The sequence below is a fragment of the Schistocerca cancellata genome, chromosome 3 (genome assembly GCF_023864275.1).
Source record: "Schistocerca cancellata isolate TAMUIC-IGC-003103 chromosome 3, iqSchCanc2.1, whole genome shotgun sequence".
NCBI classification, from domain to species: Eukaryota; Metazoa; Arthropoda; class Insecta; order Orthoptera; family Acrididae; genus Schistocerca; species Schistocerca cancellata.
In genome coordinates, this window is record NC_064628.1 from 230,436,207 (window position 1) to 230,454,742 (window position 18,536).

At 41.2% G+C, this 18,536-nt stretch overlaps 1 protein-coding gene across 1 annotated transcript in view; it reads left to right on the plus strand.

The window, feature by feature from the left end:
* The window catches only part of LOC126174862 (heparanase-like), a 331,149-nt gene that overhangs the window by 222,782 nt on the left and 89,831 nt on the right, over positions 1-18,536 (plus strand). Inside the window, exon 6 of the mRNA XM_049921262.1 lies at positions 5,187-5,368. Within this exon, the coding sequence (XP_049777219.1) occupies positions 5,187-5,368 (182 nt within the window). The remainder of the gene's footprint in view (positions 1-5,186; positions 5,369-18,536) is intronic.

Consider the following 18,536-nt stretch of genomic DNA (forward strand, 5'->3'; position numbering starts at 1 on the left):
CTGTACTTAGTGAGACCCATGTGAATAAGATTTGGGTCACTAGTACAAAGGGTGTCCCAGGAGGGATGGTCAGTATTCAAGTATATGACAGGAATGATCATTTTTCCTTAACTTTTGTGTGTTTTTTTCTCCTGCCACCAGCTGGTGAGTAGTTATATCCAGTTATATTTTCAAAAATTGATTATTTCTGTTGATATGTTACCACCATCAGCTTCAATGCATTAGTGCACCCTTGCTTGTCTGAGTGCCTCTGCACATTCCTTAATGAGGGCAGCAGCATGCAAATAAGCAGTTCATCTCGCATATTCACCTTTCTTTTGAACACCTCAGACTTCATCCAACACAACACCATAAACAAAAATCTAATGGCATAAGATCTGGTGATATTGGTGGCCAGTTAATTGTATTGCCATGACCAATTCATAGATTTGGGTAAGTTTGGTTGACATGTTCCTAAAGAATCTGCTGTAGGGGGAACTAAAGTTACTGATTTTTCACAAATTTAGTTTATCGAGAGAAGAAGTACACACATCATAGAAATTATTGCTTCACCCTGATTCCCAAAACTCCTGAAGATAGACATTGACTGTGGATATTGTATCACAGACACAGTCCCTTTGACTGTTCAGAGATGTCACTAAATCTTCCCAAAGAGTAAACAACCATGCATGAGCAGTGCCTATTAGATGGAGGGGGTCCGACAGCCGGTCAGTTCCAGTCATTCCACTAAAAAGGAGGTATATGGCTCATGTTGTCTGGAGTTCAACCATGCCTCGATGGTCAATAATGTGGTTCGATCACATCCGCATTGTTATTTTGTGCCAGGAATGGCTCTCAACAAGGGAAGTCTCCAGGCGTATCAGAGTGAAACAAAGCGATGTTGTTCGGACATGGAGGAGATACAGAGAGACAGGAACTGTCGATGACATGTCTTGCTCAGGCTGCTCAAAGGCTACTACTGAAGTGGATGACCACTACCTACGGATTATGGCTTGGAGGAACCCTGACAGCAATGCAGGGCATCATGTTATGACACAAACTGTGTGAAATAGGCTGTATAATGCGCAACTTCACTCCCGACACCCATGGCGAGGTCCATCATTGCAACCACAACACCGTGCAGCGTGGTACAGATGGACCCAACAACCTGCTGAATGGACCGCTCAGGATAGTCATCACGTTCTCTTCACCAATGAGTGTTGCATATGCCGGAGACATGTTTGGAGGCAACCCGGTCAGTCTGGACGCCTTAGACACATCGTCCAGTAAGTACAGCAAGATGGAGGTTCTCTGCTGTTTAGGGGTGGCATTATGTGGGACCGATGTATGCCACTGTTGGTCATGGAAGTCACTGGATGCCATCCTCTGACCGATAGTACAACCATATCTGCAGCATATTTCTGAGGCATTCGTTTTCATGGATGACAATTTGCGCCCCCATCGTGCACATCTTGTGAATCAGTTCCTTCAGGATAATGACATCGCTCGACTAGAGTGGCCAGCATGTTCTCCAGACTTGAACCATATCAAACACGCCTGGGATAGATTGAAAAGGGCTGTTTATGTACGACGTGACTCATCAGTCACTCTGAGGAATCTATGCCGAATCGCCATTGAGGAGTGGGACAATCAGGACCAGCGGTATTTATGCCACGACGAATACAGGCATGCATCAATGCAAGAGGACGTGCTACTGGGCATTAGAGGTACCAGTGTGTACAGCAATCTGGAGCACCACCTCAAGGTCTCTCTGTATGGTGGTACAACATGCAATGTGTAGTTTTCATGACCAATAAAAAAGGTGGAAATGAAGTTTATGTTGATATCTCTTCCAATTTTCTGTACACCTTACGGAACTCTTGGAACCGAAGTGATGCAAAACTTTTTTTGATGTGTGTAATATGCTCGTCTGCTCTGACGAACGAAACACAATTAACATTAAAAATGCCTGACAGGCTGAAGGCCTTTGTTCAACAACCCAAAGTCTCATACTTGGACAAGTTTTCACAAACTAATATTTGCAAAGTTGTGCCACTGCACACGGAAACCAAGTTCCACAAAAGTTTACTTTTAGTAGATGCACAGTGATATAGCTTGTTGGAAAAACAGAATATAGTCATTGTTCTACCAAAATTTGTGAACGAGATTACGAGAGCAACAAGGGAGACTGGGCCAGCAGTGGAGCTGCAGAGGCCAGGCAGTGTCCGTTGAGTGATCGGCTGGCAGTAGAGCTGCCAGGCAGTGTCCATCGAGGAGACAATGGGTCGACAGCAGGTAGCATTGTTGTAGTGGACCCATTGCCCGTGTCATGTTGGTCACAAACTGCAAATAGGTCTCCTCCCCCCCCCCCCCCCCCCCCCAGTTCATGACCCCTGCTGGCGCTACTAAGGCCACCTAGTGGAACTGCTGCAAAACTGTGTTTTGGTGCAGAGCAGTTGTGTGGCATATAGGCAACCCATAATGTTCCCACACGTCTGGTAAAATGTGGAGGAGTTTTGATAATGCTAAAACTACGTTGCAGTCTGTGTGGTCAAAGGAGCATGCTCATGTTGTCCAACAAATAAGTTTTCTGAAGAATTGAAGAGGTTGAATGGGTAAGATACACATGTGCACAACACTAGCCCCAAGATAAAGTATGTTAAATGTGTTCTACCTTGGCAACCATTCATAATTGGACATATCTCCAGATGAAGTTTTTTTTTTTTTTTTTTTTTTTTTTTTTTTGCTTCAAATGATAGTTCCTTTTATAGCCTGGAATATTGACCATTTCTCTTGGGACATCCTTACATTTCTTTTGACAATTGTTTGTTCTGTAAATGCTACCTATGACATATAGAACCTAAATACGTCAATGAATGGATGAAACCAAAATTATGTGACTGACCAGGAAAGTACTTGGGCTCGAACAAACAGATCTGTATGAACGTTTGGTTACAGGACCATTATGTACCTCTGAATGTGCTGGTGGGTGTTGTTTTTCTACAAAACTCTGCAGTCATGCTCTAGATATCACTGTAGATGTCATGGTAGATGCCATACGCAATGCAGCAATCTGAACTATAAATGTAAATGCGGAATGTCAATAAAATGCTCCGAGCAATACGAATGTTTGCAAAATGCACAGTGAAGAAATGCAAGTTGATCGCATGGCGTATTTGCACATTCTATAATATCAGTGTTGAACGCCACATCAATTACACTTTTGAAGTTGTTCTCTGGTTCACCAATATCGAAGCCAGTGTTCTGCCACGCATAACAAAGCATTGGTCTGTATACTCCTGCAGATAACTGATTGTAAATGACTGAATGCATATTCATGATAAAGAATCTGTCATGCAATTTCGGCTGCATATTACTGGAATGTAGTTTAATGAGGTCTGTTATTCTCTTGGCATATATTTTATATTGCCTGAAGAAATACACATCCAGAGGTTGTGCATATTTTGTACGTTTAGGCGGAATGATTTTTAAATCTACATGTTTTCCGCCAGATGCTTCCAGTAGTACTCATTCATCCTTATGTCCAGACCAGGAGTCACAAAGTACTAATGACTTTCTCGACAAATGTGGATTCAAAACTGACAGAAAAAATGTCTTCAGATGTTGTTTTGTCATCTTCCCACTCACACTTGCATCGACAACAACATTTGGAGGGCACCGTGTTTCTATTTCCCTTGACACGCGGGGTCCAAACTTTGCACTGGATTCTTGGAAGCAAATATAGAGTTTGTCTGCCAATCGTCCGTCCATTGATATAGCAACATCGATTGTGTAACTATGTGTTGCACAGTTAAATGATTGCAACATCACAACAGTGTTTCTCTCCCCTTTCGTGGATAGTGTTGTGTCACAAGAAAGTTCATAGTTGAACTGACTCTGATCACAGTTCCATACAGAACTAATATCGATGTTTTCTCTCGTGTTATGCTCATTGACGTCAGCAACAAATGTTTGAGCTCTTTCAATCAGCTCTTCTTCCTCGTCCTTATCTTTTCATACTTGGAGCATAGTGATACAGCGTGATGTTATCCTAAACTCCTTTTTCAAATTAGTAATAAATCCTAGTGAAGCTGTAAAGTTTGTACACCTGAGATTTCTGGCTATGTCCAATGCCCAATGTTGTAAATGCCAATAATGTACGGCGGAACCGCATTCTCGCGCTTCATCGAATTTCGCCATTACATGCTCCTTGATGGTCTTGAACAGCAGTGTAGGATTTTCTTTGAAGTATTTCCTTCTCTTTTCTTTGCCACATAATCCAGTATGTTTTTAATATTGCTTTTAGACTTCAGTTTAGGGTAGCTTTTCAGAAGCTTGTCGTATGTGTCGAAACCTCTTACTTAATGATCATCGTACATGTTCTCCAGTGTGTTGTCATCAAACGCCATGATGATACTTGCAACTTTAACCTTCTTCTTGGGAGACGGTTGGTATTCACTGTCACTGCTTCCATAGCCTCTTCCCACACTTGCCGTAGCACTACCGTTTGCAATGAGTTGTTCATCATTATCATCCCTATCATCATCATTATGTGTTAGTGTTACAACAGTATCTGTTTCTAACTTATGCTCATATTTCTGCACTATAATAGATACCAGAAAACATGCGAATGATTCGTCTTCTGCACCAATACCATCTTCATGAAGAAGGGTTCTTCGTAACTTCATCTCAACCAATCACAATACCTTAGCAGGATTGATTACCAATCGCCGAGCCATCTGACGCTTCAATACACAAATAATGTCACAAAACACAACTTTAGAGGCACACTGCACCATCCCTGCTGGTCCCGACTGGTGTACCGGCAGGTCAGTGTGCAATGCGGCATGGCATACGCAGAGGCCTCTAACGGACGACTGCAGAGTTTTGCAGATGCAGGAGTATCACTAGTGCAGTAAGAGACCTTTACATTATTTCTCACACGATTTTGGTGTATTTGTGTTTGTTCGTGCCCAAGTATTTTCCTGGTGAGTCTAAAATTAAAATAAATGTAAAGTGCATTAATCACTCTCCCCCATAGACAGCATGTCATGACTTAAGAAAACATTACTTTGTAGTTCAGTATCTAAATTTTTAATTTGCTTATTTCAGCGAACACAAAATGTCGCAGTCACAGTACATGCAAATAGTTTGTCATATACCAATAGAACTAATGTACACACAAATTGTTTGTTTATTATTTGCAGCAGAGACGAGTTCAGCATGGGGTGGTGGTGCCAGAGGCCTTTCTGACACATATGCTGCAGGCTTCATGTGGCTAGATAAACTAGGACTTGCAGCTAAACTTGGAATCAGTTTGGTCATACGGCAGACCTTATGTGGTGGCCATTATTCTCTAATTGATTGTGAGAAATTTGAACCCCATCCAGTAAGTACATTATTGTAAGCATCTTTGTTTTCGCTCGATAGGAGGAGGTTCATAGCTTTGGTATTTCTTCAGTAGAAGCAACACCTTTCATTCCCTAAAGGCATGTTTGTGATCTTAAGACTACCCTCACTCTGTTGATTTTAGACAACATTCATATTCATTCTACACTCTTTAACTCTCTGTTATCATATGAAATTATTTTCAGAGATACAGAGCTTATGTTAATAATGCATTTATTCATGAAAAACAAGAAGAATGTAATGAAGCAATATATAATTGTACATCTTATAGAGGCTTATAAGTCCATGATAGCACCCAAACATGACAGATGCTCTATCTCCTGCCACTAAAGGTATATAGGGTTACTCAAAAAGATGGACTCAGTTTAATTATTTGCATTTCATGACACATAAATGGGCTATGAACAGTCTACATACCGAAGGAAAGAGGAAGGTCTAAAATTTTATTTTCTTAACCATGGTGGATCAACAGAGAGCTGTGTTGAAGGATGCTAGGGCAATGCTAGCTGCATAAACAGCTGTTAGGGTACTCACACCAGTAGACAGTTATGAATAAGATGGCTACGATGCAGCACAAGGTTTTTTGCATTATTGAGTTTGCAAGAAGTGATTCAGCAGTTACAGTGCAGCAGACATTTCATCTACAATCAAGCACTGAAATACCAACTAGGAAAATCATAAGCCATTGGTTTAAGCAATTTCAACAAAGTCGGTCTTTCTGCAAAGGAAAAAAAAAAAAAAAAAAACCATGCTGACCAGGTGTGTCAGAGGATGACGCCAGGCAAATACAAGACAGCTTTCTTTGTAGTCCAGATAAGTCAACCAATAGAGCTGGTATTGAACTGGAATATCTCCACTAACTGTGTGGCAAGTTTTGAGATTGAATTTGTTGTACAAGCCCTACACAAAAGACATACTTCTTTGTGTGTGGGATGAGTTTGGCTACCACTTAGATGTTTACCAAGCAGTGACGGGGGGTCACGTTGAATGTTTGTAACCTGTGTTAAAGAAACATTTTAAACTTAATTCTTTCATTAGTAGGCGGACTATTCATGTAGAATTTATACTTCATCAATCAATTAAATTGGGTTGATCTTTTTGAATACTTGTGTATTTGATAAAGGGATAGCTTTTCTCATGAAATAGTCCTTTAAAACAACAGGTATCGATTCACCTTCAGTGTCTATTATCACATTTCTTGTAAATAGCAATACTTCATAGATTTCTTTGTCTATAGTGAAATGAACGCATGACAATAATAATGCTTCATTAACAGGTAAAGTTGACTCATCCAGTTGTATGGAGAAATGGGTCATTTACAGATAATTACATAAGATGCTTTCAATACCATAACTCATTTCATTAATACATCTCTGAACTGTGTCGCTGTTCAGAGGAACTCTTTTTGGGTATACCATAGCTGGTTTGTGTAGAATAGGTTTTAATATCTCTTCAGTAGCTTGCAAGATAACTGTTCCCCAATAGTTTGCATTTCTTCATATTTTGCTGTAAGTAGCTTAGATATTGTAAGATGCACACAAACCATCATCATCTATTTGCGACATCAGAGCAAACATACTGACAACTGTGGGTCCCTTCTCAAATTTATTTTTAAGTATTTGAAACTATTTTAAACCTTTATGTGTTCTATCAGGATGATACCATCTCATAAGAGGTTTAAAAGGTTTAATCTGACTTTTTTTTGTAAGTGTAAATTCATTCAGTCTTCAGTGCAGTAGTTGCTCATTTGTTTTGTTTTGAAAGCAACCATCCATTTGTTTAGTGAGCCCATCAGTCAGGCTCCGGCTCTCAGCTGATATATGAGTACAAGTACAACTTCGGAGCAACAAGTTAAGTGTTCATATTTTTCTGTGTTTTCCTCTTAGTATATTTATTAAATTTCCTGCTGTTTTCTCTGTTTTCTGCAGTTTCTCGCATTTTTGTAAGTGTAAATTGATTCAGTCCGTAGCAAAATAGTTGCTCACTGAACATGCAGCTATGTAGCTCATTAACGCATTAGTGTCCATTGGTGACACATCTGAAGGGTAGCAAATTGAATATCTAGAATTGTCAGCTTTTATAGTTTGCTTCTTCAGTGAATCTTGCTAGGATTCCTAGGATGTGTGCATGCTTTGTGCGGACGCAGAAGGAGCTGGCCGCAGTTCGCAAACAGCTGCATGTACTTTTGGCTACGGTCAGTCACCTTCAGGTTGCTGCCTCAGGGTGCAGCGGTGGAAGAGAATCTGGTGCATCACTTGGAACACGTCAGGTGTCGCTTGTTTTTCCCTTGGGATCTGCTTCCGTGGCACCTCCTAGTGCACCCGACACAGTGGATCCACCCTCACGGCTGGGTGACTGGCAGATGGTAATGCGTTCATGTCACTTGAGGCGGACTAGTCGCTGCTCCTTCACTGCACACGGGGGAAGGGGTTTAGTAGTTATTGTGAGTTCCAGTTCTAGGCGTGTTATGGAGCCCCTTAGGCAGATAGCATTCAAGGCTGAAAAGAAAACCAATGTGCACTTGGAATGTATGCCAGGGGGCCTCTTCCAAGGCATGGAGGTGGCCTTGCCTGGGGATATCGAACCTGCAGGGTGCAGTCATGTGCATGTTGTGGCTCACATCAGCACTGATGAGATTTGCCGCATGGGTTCAGAGGTGATTTTCAGTTCGTATGGGCAGCTGGTGAAAGTGGTAAAGACTGCTGGTCTCACATGTGGGGTGCAAGCAGAGCTCACAATTTGCAGCATCGTTCCAAAAGTTGATCGGGGTCCTTTGTTTTGGAGCCAAGTGGAAGATCTCAACCAAAGGCTTCATTGATTCTGTGATGGCCTCGCTGCAAATTTCTAGACCTGCATTATTGTGTGGGGTTTTGTGTCCCGGTACTGCCAACCTCAGCAATGTAACACCGAACCTTGTATAGGTAGTCACTGCAAATTGTTTGTTGTGTTGTGTTGTGTCACAAACTAATAATCTCTTGATGACAGAACAAGTGGTTGCTGGACGATCATGGGCAACACCAAATACTCTGCCAACTCCTTGGAGACTGCCAGGTGGTAGAACCTTAATGGCTTGAGCCAGAAAAATAATTAATAATGTCGATGAGTGTTGCAAGCAGGAGAGCAAATGTAAGTAGTGTCTCCACCCTCTCTCTTAGCTCATGAGACAAACAGTAATGTACAAAGGAGCAAGCTTCAGCTGTTTTTTTCTGCTGGCATGGACACCCTTGCAGGCTGGAATCTACCTATGGGAGTTGATATAGATCAGTAGACCACTTTGGGAATCAGTGATATAGACATTGTTTTAGGTTCAAAGTTAGGTTCTGTATTATGGTGCAAACTTCTCAACAAGTTCGCTGAAGAAATAAGCCAGAAAGAGGGAAACATTATAAAAATCGATAGCAAATGTAAGCATGCCCTCTCAGCAAGCCATACTACAAATTATTATCGGTATCTGATTTGCTAAATTCAAGGACTGGAGACTTCTGTTAATATTATGACAAGTAAAAATGTTCCTTGTTAACATACCTACATGCTTATGACATACAGATAACCAATTCTGGAACATTTGTTCCGAAAGCTAGGAACGTAAATTTTCAGTTCTGTTTTGTGTGTATCTATCGGCTGTACTGAGCTGAGGTAAGTACTGGCCAGCCCCTCTATCTCTTTGTTAGTATTTTTTCCACATCTTTATATGAGATTTTCCATTAATCATTTAGATAACCAATTCTTTCACATACATGATGGCTGTTACATAAATCTGAAGTGAAGTGAACAGTAGTATATAAACAACAGCTCATATTCTTCCTGATGCTGCAGTAGTTTTCCTTTCCAAATAGCAACCTGTGTAATCAAAAATACTATATAGGGGCTTAGTGATATTTAACTGTTACATAATTCGTTTTTAACAGTTGATTCTCTTTTTGCTGTGTGCATTAACACATACCACTTCTGTGCTCCCCTTAATTATGGAGTATAGGAATGAATTACCTCTGAATGAATTATCTATTCTTTTCTTTATATTTTATGCCTGTGATGGTGGGTAAACTTAAATTTCATGATGGAAGCTGTGGTGTCACTGCCAGACACCACACTTGCTGGGTGGTAGCCTTTAAATCGGCCGCGGTCCGTTAGTATATGTCGGACCTGCGTGTCGCCACTATCAGTGATTGCAGACCGAGTGCCGCCACACGGCAGGTCTAGAGAGACTTCCTAGCACTCGCCCCAGTTGTACAGCCGACTTTGCTAGCGATGGTTCACTGACAAAATACGCTCTCATTTGCCGAGACGATAGTTAGCATAGCCTTCAGCTACGTCATTTGCTACGACCTAGCAAGGCGCCATTACCAGTTACTATTGATGCTGTAAAACATGTACCGTCAAGAGCGATGTTCACCATTTATGGATTAAAGTTAAGTATTCCACAGCTACGTCCTTTTTTGCTAGTCTAATTTCCTTGACCTGTTCCAGACCTCACGCCAGCCTGCGTGAGCTAAAACGCGTGCCTTTCGGCTTCCTCTCATAGTGGGTTGGCTCTCTTGCCAATCCACAACAGAAGCAAGAAAGAAACGACAACATAAGGAATGGCATGTGACAGTACTGTGTTGTGTATTACACATAAGAATCTGTATACCTGTAAGCCCTAATCTTTGAACACTGAAAGTTTTGTGTATTGTGAAGTATGCTTTCTTGTACCTACTTACACAGGTGAATGGCTACTACCAATTGTACAAGTGTTTACTTTATCAGTCTTCCACTTTATAGTTTTCTTGTGGTAACATTTTGTTTTACATTTCAGTTATTATATCTGGGAAGTCTTTGGCATTGACCGAATAGTAGTAGTCATATCTAACTATCATGAGCCATATCACATATTGGTGGATTATATTTGTACTCGTGCTTCTTGTTCACTAACTGTAAATAAGTAAAATTTCAATTTCGCATAACTGATTTTGAGGAAACAACTGCTGACAAAAATTTGTTGTATTTAGTGAGAGAGGGTACACTATTTTTGTACTGCATTTAAATGTACAATGTAGTCTGCAGCTGTACACTATATACAGGGGTTGGATAAAAATACGGAAATGCTTGAACACGTGAGATGAAGGTGGAGCTCACAGAGCTGACTTTGATCCTTCACAATAGAGTCAGGTGGAGGGTCTGAATCAGAGGCTCAGATGGTTCTATGACCTTGTACACTGCAGATTCCTTGACTTGTGCCATAGAGTGGTGGGTTTCCGGGTTCTGCTTTAATAGGTCAGGGGTTCACTATGCACAGGAAGTGGTACACGGATAGAAGGGACTATGTGGGATTTTTTTTTTTAATTTTTTAATTTTTTTTTTTTTTTTTTTAGGTTAGAAGTTCTGGGGAAACTATAAAAAGGGCATCCGTCTAAAAGGCTGCATGGAAAAAACAGGAATACAGACCCAGAAACAATCGGTTTTGTAGTTGTAAACTGTTGTAGCGGTACTGGCAAATTAGCAGAGCTCCAAGTGCTAATAGAAAGCATTGGTAAAGGTATGGTGATAAGTTCAGCCAGAATTTTTACAAAGGACCTAATTGTGTCCCCCCCTCCACCATCCCCCCCCCCACCCCCACCCCCCCACCCTCCATGAACCATGGACCTTGCCGTTGGTGGGGAGGCTTGCGTGCCTCAACGATACAGATAGCTGTACAGTAGGTGCAACCACAACGGAGGGGTATCTGTTGAGAGGCCAGACAAACGTGTGGTTCCTGAAGAGGGGCAGCAGCCTTTTCAGTAGTTGCAGAGGCAACAGTCTGGATGATTGGATGATTGACTGATCTGGCCGTGTAACACTAACCAAAACGGCCTTGCTGTTGTGGTTCTGCGAACGGCTGAAGGCAAGGGGAAACTACAGCCGTAATTTTTTCCGAGGGCATGCAGCTTTACTGTATGATTAAATGATGATGGCGTCCTCTTGGGTAAAATATTCCGGAGGTAAAATAGTCCCCCATTTGGATCTCCGGGCGGGGACTACTCAAGAGGACGTCATTATCAAGAGAAAGAAAACTGGCTTTCTACGGATCGGAGCGTGGAATGTCAGATCCCTTAATCAGGCAGGTAGGTTAGAAAATTTAAAAAGGTAAATGGATAGGTTAAAGTTAGATATAGTGGGAATTAGTGAAGTTTGGTGGCAGGAGGAACAAGACTTTTGGTCAGGTGAATACAGGGTTATAAATACAAAATCAAATAGGGGTAATGCAGGAGTAGGTTTAATAATGAATAAAAAAGTAGGAGTGCAGGTAAGCTACTACAAACAGCATAGTGAACGCATTATTGTGGCCAAGATAGACACGAAGCCCACACCTACTACAGTAGTACAAGTTTATATGCCAACTAGCTCTGCAGATGATGAAGAAATTGATGAAATGTATGATGAGATAAAAGAAATTATTCAGGTGGTGAAGGGAGACAAAAATTTAATAGTCGTGGGTGACTGGAATTCGACAGCAGGGAAAGGAAGAGAAGGAAACATAGTAGGTGAATATGGATTGGGGCTAAGAAATGAAAGAGGAAGCCGCCTGGTAGAATTTTGCACAGAGCATAACTTAATCATAGCTAACACTTGGTTCAAGGATCATGAAAGAAGGTTGTATACATGGAAGAACCCTGGAGATACTAAAAGGTTTCAGATAGATTATATAATGGTAAGACAGAGATTTAGGAACCAGATTTTAAATTGTAAGACATTTCCAGGGGCAGATGTGGACTCTGACCACAATCTATTGGTTATGAAATGTTGATTAAAACTGAAGAAACTGCAAAAAGGTGGGAATTTAAGGAGATGGGACCTGGATAAACTGAAAGAACCAGAGGTTGTACAGAGTTTCAGGGAGAGCATAAGGGAACAATTGACAGGAATGGGGGAAAGAAGTACAGTAGAAGAAGAATGGGTAGCTTTGAGGAATGAAATAGTGAAGGCAGCAGAGGATCAAGTAGGTAAAAATATGAGGGCTAGTAGAAATCCTTGGGTGACAGAAGAGATATTGAATTTAATTGATGAAAGGAGAAAATACAAAAATGCAGTAAGTGAAACAGGCAAAAAGGAATACAAGCGTCTCAAAAATGAGATCAACAGGAAGTGCAAAATGGCTAAGCAGGGATGGCTAGAGGACAAATGTAAGGATGTAGAGGCTTATCCCACGAGGGGTAAGATAGATACTGCCTACAGGAAAATTAAAGAGACCTTTGGAGAAAAGAGAACCACTTGCATGAATATCAAGAGCTCAGATGGAAACCCAGTTCTAAGCAAAGAAGGGAAAGCAAAAAGGTGGAAGGAGTATACAGAGGGTCTATACAGGGGCAATGTTCTTGAGGACAATATTATGGAAATGGAAGAGGAGGTAGATGAAGATGAAATGGGAGATATGATACTGCGTGAAGAGTTTGAAAGAGCACTGAAAGACCTCAGTCGAAACAAGGCCCCGGGATTAGACAACATTCCATTAGAACTACTGACAGCCTTGGGAGAGCCAGGCCTAACAAAACTCTACCATCTGGTGAGCAAGATACATGAGACAGGCGAAATTCTCTCAGACTTCAAGAAGAATATAGTAATTCCAATACCAAAGAAAGCAGGTGTTGACAGATGTGAAAATTACCAAACTATCAGTTTAATAAGTCACAGCTGCAAAATACTAACATGAATTCTTTACAGACGAATGTAAAAACTGGCAGAAGCTGACCTCAGAGAAGATCAGTTTGGATTCTGTTGAAATGTTGGAACACGTGAGGCAATACTGACCCTACGACTTACCTTAGAAGAAAGATTAAGGAAAGGCAAACCTACATTTCATGCATTTGTAGACTTAGAGAAAGCTTTTGACAATGTTGACTGGAATACTCTCTTTCAAATTCTAAATTTGGCAGGGGTAAAATACAGGGAGCGAAAAGCTATTTACAATTTGTACAGAAACCAGATAGCAGTTATAAGAGTTGAGGGGCATGAAAGGAAAGCAGTGGTTGGGAAGGGAGTGTAGCCTCTCCCCGATGTTATTCGATCTGTTTATTGAGCAAGCAGTAAAGGAAACAAAAGGAAAGTTTGGAGTAGGTATTAAAATCCATGGAGAAGGAATAAAAACTTTGAGGTTCGCCGACGACATTGTAATTCTGTCAGAGACTGCAAAGGACCTGGAAGATCAGCTGAATGGAATGGACAATGTCTTGAAAGGAGGGTATAAGATGAACATCAAGAAAAGCAAAACGATGATAATGGAATGTAGTCGAATTAAGTCGGGAGATGCAGAGGGAATTAGATTAGGAAATGAGACACTTATAGAAGTAAAGGAGTTTTGCTATTTGGGGAGCAAAATAACTGATGATGGTCGAAGTAGAGAGGATATAAAATGTAGACTGGCAATGGCAAGGAAAGTCTTTCTGAAGAAGAGATTTGTTAACATCAAGTATAGATTTAAGTGTCAGGAAGTCGTTTTGTGAAAATATTTGTATGGGGTGTAGCCATGTATGGAAGTGAAACATGGACAATCACTAGTTTGGACAAGAAGAGAATAGAAGCTTTCAAAATGTGGTGCTACAGAAGAATGCTGAAGATTAGATGGGTAGATCATATAACTAATGAGGAGGTATTGAATAGGATTGGGGAGAAGAGAAGTTTGTGGCACTACTTGACTAGAATAAGGGATCGGTTGGTAGGACATGTTCTGAGGCATCAAGGGATCACCAATTTAGCATTGGAGGGTAAAAATCGTAGAGGGAGACCAAGAGATGAATACACTAAGCAGATTCAGAAGGATGTAGGCTGCACTAGGTACTGGGAGATGAAGAAGCTTGCACAGGATAGGGTAGCATGGAGAGCTGCATCAAACCATTCTAGGACTGAAGACCACAACAACAACAACAACAACAACTGTGTTCAGAAAGGGTAGATTAGAGTTGGTGAAGGTGTGTTTATTGTTATCAGAAGTAGTTTACCTAGTGAGATCAAAGCAGATAGTGCCTATGAGCTAGAATGGGCAGAGGTATATTGTTAATCAGAGTAGATCAATAACTGATTCCTTTTAATGACCCTGCAACTCAGATGATACAGTTACTAAACAGCAGAAAGAAGACTTGAATCTCTTTTCAAATGGATACTTGGTGGTGACTTCAATCTATCCTCAAAATGTTGATGAAAATACATGTTTAAAGTCAGAGGTAATAGTAAGACGTCATCTGAAATTGTACTGAATGTGTTCTCTGAAAATTATTTTGAACAATTAGTCCAGGAGTGTACCCAAAGTGTAAATTGTTGCAAAAGCGTACTTGACCTCTTAGCAACAAACAATCCTGAGCCAACGGGGTGCATCATAACAGATACAGGCTTTAGTGACCATAAATTTGTTGCAGCAAGAGTGAATACTGAAACATCCAAATTCACCAATTACAACTGCAAAATACATCAGTTTGGAAAAAAAAAAAAGATAAAATTTTGCTCGATGCCTTCCTAAGAGACAGTTTCCACTCTTTCCTATCTGACTATGTAAGCACCTACAAAACATGATTTAAGTTCAAAGAAATAGTATCAATGGCAACTGAGAGCTACACCAAATAAATTAACAAGAAGTGGTACTGTTCCCCCATGGTGTTCAAAACAGCACAGAGAAGCAGAAGCAATGAAAAAAATCATGCCTAATTTAAAAGTACGCAAAACTCTCAAGTTTTTCAGTTTGGTCCAGATTATTTACGAGTCAGATTCCTTTCAGAGTATGCTGATACTATAGCTCCATACTTAACAATCAAGCTGATTATATAGAACTGCTCAACTATTGAAAGATATGTGCCTAAAGACTGGAAAGTTACACAAGTCACACCATTATCCACGAAGGAAATAGGAGAAATCCATTTAATTACAGACTCTTATCGCTAAAGTCAATTTGCAGTAACATATACATAACATTGAGATACCTCAAAGAAAATGATAACACTGATTCAGAAATATTGTTCTTGTGAAACACAACTACATCTTTATTCTCACAAAGTAATGAATGGTTTTGACAGGTGATGTCAAATTGATTTGCTACATTTAGATTTCCAGAGGACTTTTGCACCATTCTTCGCAAGCAACTTGTACTGCATGCCTACAGAGTAGTGTCTCAGTTGTGCACCTGGATTCATGATTTCCTGTCATAGAGGTCATTTTAAGTGACAGAAAATCATCGTTTAAGAAGGAGTAATATCTGGCATTCCCCAAGGAAGTGTTATAGGCTCTCTGCTATCTACATAAGCAATTTAGGAGACAATTTGAGCAGTGCTCTTATGTTGTTTGCAGACAATGCTGTCATTGACCATCTTGTAAAGTCGCCAAATGATCAAACCCAATTGCAAAAGATTTAAACAAGATATTTGTAATGTGAGAAAAGAGGCAGTTGACTCTAAACAGTTGACTCTAAACAGTGTGGAGTCATCCATGTGAGCACTAAAAGGAATCTACTAAATTTCAATTACATGATAGATCACACAAATCTAAAGGTTATCATTCCAATTAAATACTTAGGGATTACAGTTATGAATAACTTAAATTGGAATGATCATATAGATAATGTTGCGGGGAAAGCAAACCAAAGACTGTGATTTATTGACAGAACACTTAGAAAATATAACAGAACTGTAAAGAGACAGCTTACACAATGCTTATCCATCCTCTTTGGGAGTATTGCTGTGCGGTGTGAAATATGCATCATTTAAGACTGACAAAGGACATTGAAAAGTCGAAAGTAGGGCAGCATATTTTGCATTATCACTAAATAGGAGAGAGAGTGCCATTGATATGATTCGCAGATTGGGTTGACAGTAATTTAAACAAGGCATTTTCCACTGTGACAAGATGTACTCATAAAATTTCAATCAGCTATTTGTTGGTGCCCACCTACTAGGGAGAAATTGTTATCATAATAAAGTAAGAGAAATCAGAGCTTGCATAGAAATATTTAAGTATTCATTTTTTTCAATGTGCCATTCAAGAATGGAATGGTAGAGAAGTAGTTTCAGGGTGGTTTGATGATACCAAGGACTTATGAATTGCAGAGTGACCATGTAGATGGAGGTGTAGGTGTAGGTGTAGGTGCCAGTCAAGTCTGCAGGTTGTGCAGATCATGACTGGCACTTGTGCATTGTCATCAATATTTTACAAGTGTCACTCATGGTCAGAACAGTGTTCTGCGTAGTCGTGAGTTTGTTATGTTAGAATTAAATGAATTGCAGTGTGCCTGAATCATTGGTGCCCATATGGTGGATGTTCGGTAACCAAGATACCGAAGCATTTGCTGTTTCAAGAGGCATTGTATTGAAGATCTATACCACATGCAAAGTAAGCAGAAAAACATTATCTGTTAAGTTATAATGTGGACAAAAGTGTGTGATGGGTGATAGTAACAGACGAGAAGATGTTTATTGTGAAAAATCAGATGAGGACAGCCACAAAAGCCACTTAGAACTTGAATGCCACACTTGCAAACCCTGTCAACACCAAAAGCTCCATGAGCTGAGAATTGCAGAATGAGCTGGAATTCTGAAACCACTCATCACTGATGCAAATGCCAGTAACAGGAAAATGTGGTGCCGAAGCCATAAAACCTGGACTATGGAACAACAGAAGAAAGTAATTTGGTTGGATGTATCTTGCTTCACACTTTTTCAAGTTTATGTCCCAGGAGGGAAACATGGTGGGGGTTCAGTGAAGATTTGAGCAGTCATAATGAACCTTGGACCTTGGCCCCCTGCAGGTCCGGGGGTTAGAATAGGCCCGAGGTATTCCTGCCTGTCGTACAAGGTGACTAAAAGGAGTCTCACACAAGCATCACATTTATGTGATGGTCCCCTGTAGGGTTTGACCTCCATTCTTCAAAATTTTCCCGAAGAGTGTGTCAGTTGGGAAGAGACAAGGACAAGTTCAGGGAGGTGGAGGGCTTGTCCAAAATGAGATCTGGGTCAGTCTTGATCAGAACAGCATCCTCTGCCCAGTCACAGGAATTAATCACTTGTGACAAGTTGGGGGATGTTTCTGTAACCATCACGCCCCCATAAGAGCTTAAATATGGTCCAGTGTATCATATTTCACACAGACCTTCTTTTACAGTCCGACGATGAGCTGCGCGCCAATTCAGAGCAGCGAGGTGTACTTTCATCTGCTGTGTCCCCCGGGGTCTGAAGGATAATTAGGTTGCCACTGGTGCCTTCCTCTTGGCCTTTTAGGGTGATACATTGCCCGAGAAGGTCAAGGTGATGGTGTACCGGTGTGATGTAAAGCCCTATATCCCTCCCCCAATGCGGTGCTTTAAGTGCTGGAAGTTTGGCCATATGTCTTCCCACTGTACTTCCAGCATCACATGCCGAGATTGCAGACTTCCATCACATCCCAATACTCCATGTGCTCCGCCTCCCATCTGTGTCAACTGAGGAGAGCACCATCTGCCTTGCTCGCCTGACTGCAGGATTCTCCAGAAAGAAAGGAAAATCATGGAATAGAAGACCCTGGACAGACTGACCTCCATGTGCTCTGCCTCCCATCTGTGTCAACTGAGGAGAGCACCATCTGCCATGCTCGCCTGACTACAGGATTCTCCAGAAAGAAAGGAAAATCATGGAGTAGAAGACCCTGGACAGACTGACCTACACTGAGGCTAAGAGAAAATTTGAATGCCTGCATCCTGTGTGTATGACATCTTACACCGCAGCTACAACAGTTCTGACACCATCAGCTCCACCAACCCAGGTCGCCTCTCAGAGCTGGAAGACTACACCTGCCCCCTTGATATTTCCCTCTCTGTTGCTCCTGCACCACCTACTTCGGGAGCAAAACCCAACCCCCCCAACCCCCCCACCCCACCCCCCCAACTATCAAGGACGTCCGTCCCCACTTCAAAGCTGGAGAAGCATAAGTCTTCTTCGGCTTCCCTCACTAGGAATGGGTCCCTTGGGTCTCTCCCTTCCCAGGTTTCTTCTAGTGGGAAAGATGACCTTTGCCAGTGGCTGAAGAGCCTAAAAGCAGCTGGTTGTAGGGCTTCACACTCATCCTCAGTCCCGGAGACTGAGCCAGTGAAATCCTCCCAGCCAGGGAAACCCAAATAGCAGTGAGAGAAATCGAAAAAGAAAACACCTAAGACCAAGGAAATTGTGGTGGCACCCACACCA